Source organism: Trachymyrmex septentrionalis, unplaced genomic scaffold (assembly GCF_001594115.1).
Source record: "Trachymyrmex septentrionalis isolate Tsep2-gDNA-1 unplaced genomic scaffold, Tsep1.0 scaffold20, whole genome shotgun sequence".
Classification (NCBI taxonomy): Eukaryota; Metazoa; Arthropoda; class Insecta; order Hymenoptera; family Formicidae; genus Trachymyrmex; species Trachymyrmex septentrionalis.
In genome coordinates, this window is record NW_017305180.1 from 1,951,410 (window position 1) to 1,963,592 (window position 12,183).

General features: G+C 25.3%; 1 protein-coding gene across 2 annotated transcripts in view; it reads right to left on the reverse strand.

The window, feature by feature from the left end:
- Positions 1-3,360, reverse strand: part of LOC108747851 (protein PRY1-like) — a 42,246-nt gene extending 38,886 nt beyond the window's left edge. Inside the window, exons 1-2 of one of the 2 annotated variants that reach the window (XM_018485718.1) lie at positions 3,287-3,360; positions 951-1,046 (exon numbers count right to left, since the gene is read on the reverse strand). Coding sequence is in view for 1 of the 2 variants with exons in the window: in XM_018485716.1 (XP_018341218.1) it covers positions 203-294 (92 nt within the window). In the remaining variant the exon portion in view is untranslated. Of the gene's footprint in view, positions 1-202; positions 419-950; positions 1,047-3,286 lie in introns of those variants that run through there. The other variant, XM_018485716.1, reaches the window with a different exon arrangement.
- Between the last annotated feature and the right edge of the window lie 8,823 nt (positions 3,361-12,183).

Below are 12,183 nucleotides of genomic sequence, written 5' to 3' on the forward strand. Positions count from 1 at the left end.
TAGTAATTTCATATATATATATATATTAAATTTTCTTTTTTCTTTATTTTGTTCTAAATTTTATAATTACAAACTTTTTTGTTTAACAAAATTCATTTTGTTTAAAATAATAAATTTTAAATTATTTACAAAACATTATCATATCATGTTGATCGACATTTAAATAATTTTTCTATCGCTCTAATGTAATGTTGTTACTCACCATCGTCTTGTCGCGTGGTATTGATTATACACCTGACTTAAATTTATCCTTATAAAGTTATAAGCAAAGAACAACTCGATTACGACGTGCATTAAACGATCTCGGCGCGAAGGAACTGACGACGTATCACGGGTCGCCGCTCATCTAGAAAAAAGTTCGGAAGCACGAACGCTTCCGGCAGCGTGTTCTCGTTATCAGTGAAAGTCGTCCGTGTCCGTGTTATAAACGGTGTCAGTGTAAATGCTTTCGATGTCGAAGAAGCAAACTGACGGCTTTCCATTTCTGTTGGTCGTAATTTTACTTTCGGAAATATATTTATCTTACAAAGCGATAACTCTCAACAATACCTTAAAAACTGATCGATATCTTTTATTATAAAACCGCAAGACGCTTTTTACATATCACAAAATTAGGCAGATGTATAATTCTTCAAAATTAATATACATGATTTGTGTTTTTAATTATCAGTATATATATCTCGTAATACGAATTCTTTAAATATTATGCATAAGTCATAAAATAAATACCTAACGAATTTCCATAATGACAGTTTAAGTTATTTTTTGATAGCATTTAATTCATATACCTTATTATTAATATCTTTATGACACATATGTTTGGTAGAAAGACATTATCTTATCACAATTATCGTACGTAGTCTTTATCAATTTACAAGAATGTACAAGATTAAATTAATGCGAAAAATTCAAATTATTATCAATCAAGCAATAGATCAATTATTACTCACTCGAGCGTCAATTCTTTTAGTTCCTTAGAAACATCAGACAAGCTATCGAATGTTTGATAGAAACTGATGGCTGATAAAAACGTAAATGCATAAGTTCTGAAACAAAAAAGAGCAAACATCCATCATTGTCATTACGATCTCTAAAAGCATAGTATATAACTAACAATAATAAGATTATATAATAATGATTAATAATACTTAATAAATTATAAATATTGTTTTATTAATAAAAGTTGTAATTTTATAACATAAAATTTTAAATTTATAAAGTTGTTACACATATACATATAGTAATTACAATTATATTCATAACGTGAATATTGTATACTATATCAATTTTAATATAATTACAATGTTGTTTATATACAATGCTTTTGTTTGATAGTTTTAATGAAATACGCCAACGTTCACCAACCTCAAACAACTCACAAAATGCCATAACTACTGACTAATTTTAGCTCTTACATAATACGGATTTAAGAACTCAAACAAGTTTAATTGATTCTGAATCATTCTTTAAGAGATTGAACTCGTGAAAGGGCATTTTAACTGAGCAATTTATTCGTGAGAACTATTTATAAAAATTATTATAATCTTTCTCAATAAATACAAAATAAGTTATTCTAAATGCAAAACTTATATAAAGTATCAAGTAAATTTATTATAAACAATATTATAACTTAATGTGTTTAAACATCAACTATATAGAAAATTTTCAAATAGTCATAGTGATATATTAATATTTATAATGTATAGACTACAGTTAAATGTAAATAGAATTAATAATAAGAAAAGCGTTTTTAAAAGATTCAATTCACTTTTTGCTTAACAAAAACTGAATCTATGCATCTTTCTAGTATTCAAAAAGAAACTTAAATAAAATATACCTTACATTTAGTAAATTTCAAGTTTACTTTTTGTTTATAAAGTGAATTAATTTATTTCTATTTTTTAAATGAAACTTAAATAAAAATATAACCTTAATAAATTTTAATAAGTCTACACAAAAGAATTAAATTTGAAAAAGATTTCATATTTAACTAATTAATTAAATTCTCATAGAAATTATTGCTCCATTTAATACTTTAACAATACTATTATCTTTTTTTTATATTTTTTATTATTTTCTTAATTATAAATTTTTTATTTAACATTTTATGTTTTTTGAATATATTATGAAGCGTAATATAAATTTATATAAACTGCACAATGTGTATCGTTGATAAATATGCAATATAGGTCACATGCAAGAAAACTCATGACTGCCCTTTACAAATCATTAAGACAACGCTACTATTAATAGTATTAATGACTGTCAGGGTCCGTGATATAATACAACTTTGAGTTTTCTAGAATATATACATGCCACTCCCATTTTCTGCAATTAAGTAAAGTGCCCTATAGTTTGCTATAGCTTTCATGAGTTCGTCATAATAGTACGCACAGTGTGTAACAATATTATGTGATGATCTGTGATTATCTGACCATGATAATCACAGTACCACATTGATAGTCTTTTTTAACTGATTGATTTAAGACAGTAAACAAAATACATAAATTAATATAATCAATTAATGCCTATTCAAGCCAGCATATAAAATGACAATGTGAAGATTGGTTTATTTAAATTAACATAATTATAATCGCAGACGTTTCGATCTTGTTTTGGATCCTTATTAAAATAATATATAAGTAAAATACAACAAACAAATTTTAAATAACTAGTCTATTCCTACTTAAAAATTAAAATTTTATTAAATACTGTAATATTCATTTCCAATAAAATATATTAAAAATATGTTTTTCAAAAAAATGCATGAATTCTTAAGAAACAAATTAATATTTTGAATGTAAATCAAAATTAATGAATTTATTATTAATTCGATCTAAAATATAATCTATATTTAAATTATTTTTAATATTACAGCGCGCTTTAAATATTTAATTTAATTCTTCTTGAATTTATTAATATTTATTAATTTAGTTATATTTAAATTTTTAATAAAGTTTTAAAAAATTGATATTTTAATTTCACATTTTAACATTATATAATTTATTATATTAATTTATTTTAGTAAATACATTTTTTAATTTTATTGATATATTCTTATTTTAATTTATTCATCTCTGTACGATACAAATTTAACAACAAATTGTTACAAAATATTATAAATTGAGTTATATATTACAAATTTGCTTAATAAACCTATCACACTTATTACTTTAATTTAATAAAATGTAGCATTCTGCAAATTACTTATTTTATTAAAGTCACCATTTCACAATACAGAAATCAATTGGAATTTTTAACAAATTACAACGTAATATTTACTTACTTCTGTTATCTTAAAAGAACAACACCGCCGACGTTCGTTAGCACAAACGATTTTGCTGACAATGAGTATAAGACAAGTTGACTCATGCATTAAAGCACCATACTATCCACACACTGCCATTACATGAACTGATGAATACTGTTCAAACGTTTATACATATAGTACTGACACAAACTGATAAGATTTTCCAACGTATCTGATATAGTAACTTTTATAATTAGTAGTACGTGTACACAAAATTTCTTGTAATTGTATTAAAACTTTTAAGTCAATTTAATTATAAATTTAAGATTTCAAGAGAGAGAAAGAATCACAAAACATTCATTATTTCTTCTAATTTACATGTTAATTAATTTTTAATAAATCGTAGTACATTCATAATAATAATGCAAAAATTAAACATTTTTAGAAAATATAATAAAGAAAATAGAAATAATTAATCGTCGTTGGATTAATTAAAAAATTAATCCAACTTTGAATGTAACTAATTTTGGTAATAATTAAAATACGTCGTAATTATAGTTATAAAATTGTAATATTTATTATTCATTTTTCAAATAATACAAAACAAAATGTTAAAGATTACAGTTAAAAAAACATATTTTATTATTTTGATTTAACAAATTTGACAAATAAACAAGACTTTCTATAATGCTCTAAAATGCTTTTAAAAAAAAAATTAGTTTGATAATAATTTTTTATGCAAAAATATCAAATTTTCATTATTTTTTATGTTTATATATTATGTATATGCATATTCTCTCTCTTTCTCTCTCTCTCTCTCTCTCTCTCTCTCTCTCTCAATTTTTCTTGATAATTTTCTTCATAATTTGAATGAAATATATACAGACACGCAGCATAATGTTATAATTTTAAAGGCAAAATATAGCTTGCTTCATTCATAATTTGTGAAAGGACTCGCACCACATCCATTTTCAACGTCCTCCATGATTTTATCGACAGTGTCGGAATATGGATGTATAAGCTACATAGCAAAAAGAAACTTGAAAGAGGACGTGAGAACCTTTTCCTGTAACTGCAATATGCCATCGCGTACTACTGCCCTCTGAAGAAGTGGATGTAAACTACACAATAATATCTATTTTTGCTCCAGATGGAAATAAATCATTGAAATCGCTGAAATAACTAAAATCTATCAAATCAATAGAGATTCAGGTTTCTCTCCGTTTGTACTCATAATCAGAGTTTATATTTAAGATTGTCTTAAGTACAATTTTAAGATACCAATCAGAAAACCGTATTAAAATCTTAGGACATTAAGATAGTCTTAAAATAAGAACCGACTATGAATATCGGCCTTAATTCCTATTGCGCACTGGATACGATGAGAGATGAGCGACGAGCAATATCCAATAAGAACTCTATTTTGTATAGTCACATGCAAAAAAGCAGAGCTTTTATGATTCAAAGCCGATATGTAATGTAAGAAATTTATTTGTTAATACCTTTAAAATATCTAATTTTAATTATATTTGTTGCAACAATTTTGTTGAAAATTCTGAGCTATATGGGTCTTTACGTTTTTATTTAATAAATCGTTTAATGATACAACGTTTATATTATTTCAATTTCGCATCTCCTACTGTGGAAATAAAAGTTGTTGAATTTTAAAACACTCGAAATAAGTTAATTTAGCAAATTTTGTCTTATAATATGTAGCTGCATAAAAATGGAATTACGATTTATATTTTTTATGCAGATTTTCAGTCCGTTTTTATCAAACATAATTACTAGTATATAAACTTTTTATAATTACTAGCACAAAATTATAGAGACTTTGAATACATTTTAAACTTTTCCAATCATATATCGTTAAATTAAGGTTTAATTAAGCAAAAACGAGCTAAAGGCCCTCCGCTATCCCCACCGATTTTATCGGCGGTCCTCTTTTCTTTGTAAGTATACTCACGTACAAAACCGAGCTTTTAATAAATTTAGTAGTTCGTTTTTGCAGGTAAGTATATTTTAAATTTATGTTTTATTTTTATGTCTAATTATTTTATTGTATTTCTCTAATCATATTGCATTATGATTAGCAAAATATAATAAAATAATTAGCAATCATATTGCATAACTTTTTTAATATTATCTTTTATTGTAATCCTTTATACGCTTTATATTCAATAATACAATAAGAATTGTACAATACAATGTATAATTAAAAATGCTATTTAAAATATAATAAAAATTATATTATACTATCATAATTTACAAAATTTAGTAATGCAAGATTATACGAAAACATCAAAAATACATACAATAACAAATTTTTCTAAGTCAAAATATTGATAAAAGCAGAATGAAATATTAACAATAATTAGATCGTATTTACTATTAATTATTAACTTACAATTATAAAACTTATTAATATCGCGATAAAAAGTCATTAACACATTTACAACAACACTTTCATCGCGTTCAAAATAACTATCCTAATAATTTGATTATCAAGGTCCCTCTGCCTTACGGTACATTCGTTAGTATCCAATACAAAGAAGAATCTTCATAGTGGAGAACTTAATGTATTCTAATTCTATGTCAAATTCACAAAATCCATTCGCAAAGAAAAGTTAAGCAATCCGTTAAACATCAACGGTCTTGTTGCAGGAGGGTATAAATCCCGAATCTTTCAGACTACTTACGATAGTAATAATTTTAGATGTTGAATGTTTATTGTATCTTTAATATAATATCAAAATTCGCAAGAAAATATGTTCTGCTACACATTACTAAAAATCATCGCTTATTAAAAATAAATGAATAGAATGATTTCCTTCTAGAATAGTAGTTTACGAAGGAATATATTTAATAATAATAAAATACATGCGTTGTTGTAATTTTTTATATATATGGGTACAAACAAGTTTCTTAGATATTAACTGTTCGAGATAAATCGAACCTGATAATAACGGGATTTTAAAGAACTAGTAAAAAAATTATTATATAAAATTTAACAATTCTTATTTTTCTATATTTTCCAAAAATGTTAATTATTAATATCCCGCTAATATGAGGGTACCCATTCGACTTATTTCAAATTTTTTTGTGCCCACACATTTTTAACTAAATTTGCGCAGTTATGATAACATTGTTAAAAGAATATAAAGCATTTTTGGTAACAATTCTAAACCCAAAAATCAAAATTTGTTAAATATTATTTTATAATATCTGTATATATTTTATCATAAAAAAAAATATATAATGTGTGTATAAATTAATAATTAATATTCCAGAATGGTGGGATGTCCAATACCTAAAAATAATATTTAAAAATAATAATTAAAAAGTTAAATATATACATTCGTAATCATATTTTTGCTAAAGCAATTATCAAAAAATAAGCAAATTTTTTCTATAAAACTTAAGTTTATTTACTTAATAATTAGAATTTAGAACAATTTAGAATTTAAATAATTATATATGCATATTAATCATACGCCAAGCCACTATCGTGTTTCCTATATATACTATTATAATACTAAAATTATTACTAGTGGAAGAACATTTAATAAAATTAAGAACACGATAAAAATTGTATCCTAAAATATATCATTGAATTAATTTTGCAACTTGACTTTAAAATATATAATAATTGTCATTGACTCATTGGTAAAATTATTACTTCCAGAAACTGAGAAAACCCGGGATTAATTCCGATCCTGTATAAGAATCTCCAACGGAGCACCAAACTAAACATTATGAATGGACTTTACGGAAAGCGACGAAGAATAAAGCCAATAGTACATACAAAAACGTAAGGTCGTAACACGTAAGCAGTAAGGAAATCGTAAGGTTGGATTCGTTACTGGCCTTACGGTCTCTACCGTAATTGGGCAATTCGCTTACTGATTACTAAGGTCTTATGGCCTTACGTTTTTATATGTGCCATGGGCTTCAGGCAGCATTTATATTGGCCGTAACCGTATGCCGTAATCTGTAAAAATTGACTAATCATCTTCGAGTATTCCCTTCTTACCGCCGAATGAGAGGAAAATAGTCGACTGTAATTAGTCAATTCTTACAGATTACGGTATACGATTACGGCTAATATAAACGCTCTCTAACTCCATAATGAAAATAATTACGACTTTTTATCGGTACAAACCACACATTCACTGGCAGTTATCTAACGCAAGGGACAGCAATTAGACCTTTGCATATAATAAATTAATCACTAAGATAGACCTGTAACTTTGTAATGTTAAAAATGTAATGTCAAAAATATCGCGAGTAAGAAGTTAATATTCAACTACTTCAGTTAAAGTTTCAATTTTTATAGACTTTAATAAATTTTTATAGAATTTAATAAATTTGTGCACTATTGTAAATACAAAGAAAGATTTATTCTAAATATCAAATTTTTAATTAAAATTAATTTTTAATCAAAATCATTAATGACTTTTTGATATTAAAAATAAAAATCTAAATTAAAAAAATGTTCCAAAATTAAAGTTTTATCGAACTCGTTAAATAAATAATTTTCGTTATCATATGTTTCGCCGATTTCGTATAATTTACATCAATAAAATAATAATCAATTTGATTTATTACAAGATAAATGCTATTTGTATTGAATAGATATTCGATACGGATATATACGTTTCAATAAATCTATAATTTATTTGTAATCATCATGTAATTACAAAAGCAAATATAATGGCATTTATATATTGAACATAGTTTACATAAATTTTATATCACGTACGTAATACTATTATACATATACACACTTATTTACAATAAAATTAATTACAGCATAAACGCGTTACTTACAATTTTACAAAAAAAAGATTAATTTCAGGGGAGCTAAAAATTCAATAAAATTTAAAATTAATTTGGTTTATTTTCATATTTGATAATTGGAACAAGATGATAATTAAAATTAATTTAAAATTTTATTCAATTTTTAATCCCTCCTTTCCAATTACACAGGCCCACAAAAAAAAATACCATATGCTGGGATGGAGACTGAGTTATTCTTATGTATTTTGAATCGCTGAATACGAATCTGACAGAAAAATAGGACCATCCAGAGCAAATTTTCAATCTAAAGTGAAAAAATTATCATTTGTCTCATTTTTGACCCATTTTTCTCATTTTTGACTCATTTTTTCGCTCTAGATTAAAAACTCGCATTTAAATCCTTCCTCGGCTCCCCAGTCGACTGGCAAATCGCGCCAAGGATAGCCATGTAATCACATTTTAAGAATTTTGGGTTGCAACGTAAGTTTTACGCATTTTTTATGTTTTTGTTGTTATGCCTATCATTTTTTTCATTGTGCAATAATTTTTTATGCACATTTGGCTTTATTATTCTGTAAGCAACTTTTTCTATTATATTATTTTACTACATTATTTAAAAGATTATCGTGGAAAAGGTTAAGTGATCTACAATTAATCATTTTGACGTGAACAATGAACCATGATATATTGTAGATCACATAATCTTTTTTACGATACCTTCAAAATAATAATTTATTGTAATAATTATTTAGAATACGGCTCCTTCCCTCACCTAAAATCTCTGAATAAAAATATATTCATTTAACGCGTTTTCACTCAAAACAAAAGAAAAACGCGGTGATCGGCCTTGTAAATCCTCATCACCTTATAATTATCTATTTTATATAAATAAACATTTTAAAATATAGCAAAATTAAAATAATCCCAACAATAAACCAATCACATTGAAGAATTTTATAACAATTGCAAAGCTGCTTTCTCTTCTGAACGCAGCCAATGTCTGACTATGTCTTATCGCATACTGATAAACTCGAGGATAATCTAATCGCGATCATACTAATAATAAATAAACAATGAACAATAATAATTACAGCAGGCTTTCAATTTTTAAAATACAAAAAATTAATAAATAACAGGGCCAATGAGAGTTAGCGCGGATAATTAAGCGTAAGTTTAGATTTTTTTAATCTATTAAACTTGCGCTTGATTAAACAAGCGCTGGCTCTCATTAGCCCTGTTGTTTGTTGTTTTTTTTTTGTATTTTAAGTAATTCAAAAAGTATAAGAACTCGCAATTTGCGAGCAAATTACCCTCCCGAATATTCAGTTTACCTTTTAAAAACTTAGATTGGTGTTACACACCAACCTACTTCCTATAGATCCTCTTCTTTCTGCTGGCCAGATTGAACTTACCTTTCGTTGCTCCTAGCCAATACTCTGGCTTTATATACCAGAAACACGACAAAGAGAACTCTTTTTTGTTGCCGACTGCTGCCGGCTAATCGCTGGCAATAAGCGTAAGATTTTACGCTTTCATATAATATATTCGAAACATGAACGCGTCGCGAAAAGGCCATTATATTAATAAAATTGACTAATATTGAAATATTAATACAAACAATTATCAATGATAATAATAATAATAATAATAATAATATTATTAACATACGAATGAATCTCGCGTTTGTTCTTTATTTGCGTTTATTCAAAATTAATAATATTCGACTAAAAATAGATCTAAATTTAAAAAACTTCATGTCAACAACGTTTTGATTTAATGAGTCTTGAATATTACGTAAATAGATTAAATTTCTTAAACTTTATAATGTAAACAACAAAATTTTAATTTAAAAAGAAATGACTAAAAATTACTAAAACGATTACCATTCGATAAAATTCAAGGCCCAATGTATGTATTTTTAACGATTCGAACGATTTGAACGTTACTAAATCTCATGTCAAAGCATACAGAGATGAGGAATTGAGATGAATAATGTAAGATCCAAAAAGGATAATTTTCCCTTACATCAATAAATATATCTCTATGGTATTATGTATATTATTAGAATCATTTTTTGTATAATTTATTATTCCAAAATTAAGTATTTTTAGTTATGCAAAAGTCTAAACTCGATTATAACATAATTATAAAATAAAATTCTTCTATTTCTTGATAAAATGTATATTGGATCTTACATCATATTACTATTTTAACTGATATAGAATCCAGTTACTACATATAAATAAGTTATAAAAGATTAGGCTAAAGTCAGAGCATATATTCAGATAAATAATAATTAATAATAGTAAAATTTCCTTTTATAGAAAAATGGAGATCAATAAATTATATGAGCTGCATTAAAATTTTTATTATTATTTCATTAGTAACATGTATTTAAATAAGTGTGAAACAAATAGAAGGAATTTCTTTGGAAACAATACACATTATACATATATATGTACGTAAGTATTGCTTTTCTGCACCAACTTGTATAAAACTTAATCCTGAATAAATCTTTGAGAATACGATGCATAGAAAAAATAATAAACAATATGTATTATACTGAAATCAACACTTTTTTATCGATGACTACTATGATATCAATAAATCACAATTTCATTTATACTAATTATTATTTTATATAATCTTTATATTTTTTAATTTCCTGCATTTTATTTATTTAAACGTTATATACTTAAATTATAATTAAAATTATAATTAATATATACTTTAATTATAATTATATTTTTAAAATACGAATATTTTATTCTCTTCTATTTTTATTTCCAACAAGATGTATTATTTTAATACAAAACATTAAAAAACCATCAAAACAACCATTTTTTATTATATTTTTAAGGTTAAATTACTTAATATTATACTGAGCTTGAGTTACTTCGTAAAGCGTTCACATTTTAACATATGACTTTATAATTACTAAACAAAATTTGAGCTTTAATAATTTTCCTAAGTTAAATAGGTTTACTTTATTGTTAAATTAATGAATAAGAACTTACGAATAAGACTTAAGTGAATAAAAGCAGTGGCGACATATAAGAATAATTAAAAATAACTCAAACTGAGTGTAACTGGGTGTAATTATAAATGTAACAGTGCATACACAATAACTCCATAATGAAGTGGTATCCAGGATTAAGTTTATCCTAATCTGTTATTGCTTATCGATTTTAAGGCAACGGATGTATACATACATTTATCCATATATTTTTATTAAATTAATGCATATATGCATCTATAGATATATAGTATATTAATGAAATTATCACACATCCGTTACCCCAATAAAAACATTAATTTCACTCACCAATCCGATGCGCAACAGCGGAGTTATACATACTGCAACGTCACTACGATGATTCTGTAACAAAAAAAATATAAAATCCAAATTAAAACAGAGCAAAAATCAATCAATATTTTTAAAAATATTAAATAATATTAAATACATTTTCCCCTTAAAAATTATATAATTTTCAAAATATTTAATTTTTATAAGCATCGATTTTTTTAATTTACTATTTAGTTATATTTATAAAAATAATTATACATTTTCTTAAAAATATATATTTACAAAATTTCAAAATAATTTTAAAATAATCCTTTTTTTCTAATTATCCTTTTTAAGGATTAATTAAAATAAAACGTCTCAAGAATAAACAGAAGAAAGATACTGATATTACATAAGCAAAAAAATGATATTTACCGCAAGGTTGCTCCGCCGGTGCCTGATGCCTCTTCCAGACCTCCTCCTCCTCTCAGAATTGAGTCCTCTCGCACAGGACACTCGCGTAAAACACTCGCGAATAATATACTACTAATCGCGCGCCGACTAATTATTTAGAAAAATCTTTCGCGTCGATCTAGAATTCCATCGAATTTGATTTTATGAAAAGTCCATTAGTCTGATAACTTTAACGGCACTCCCGAAGCAAACACACGACGCGACGAACCGATTCGTTCACTTTAGTTTTTTAGTTTTACATAAGTTTCAAAGTTACGCTCAATTTTTTATCGTATCACGAAAGATGCACGAAAACGAAAAATTAATTAAATTATTTATACAAACTACAATTAAACGTGAAAGTATATTATAGAATAGTAATTGTGTGATAGTA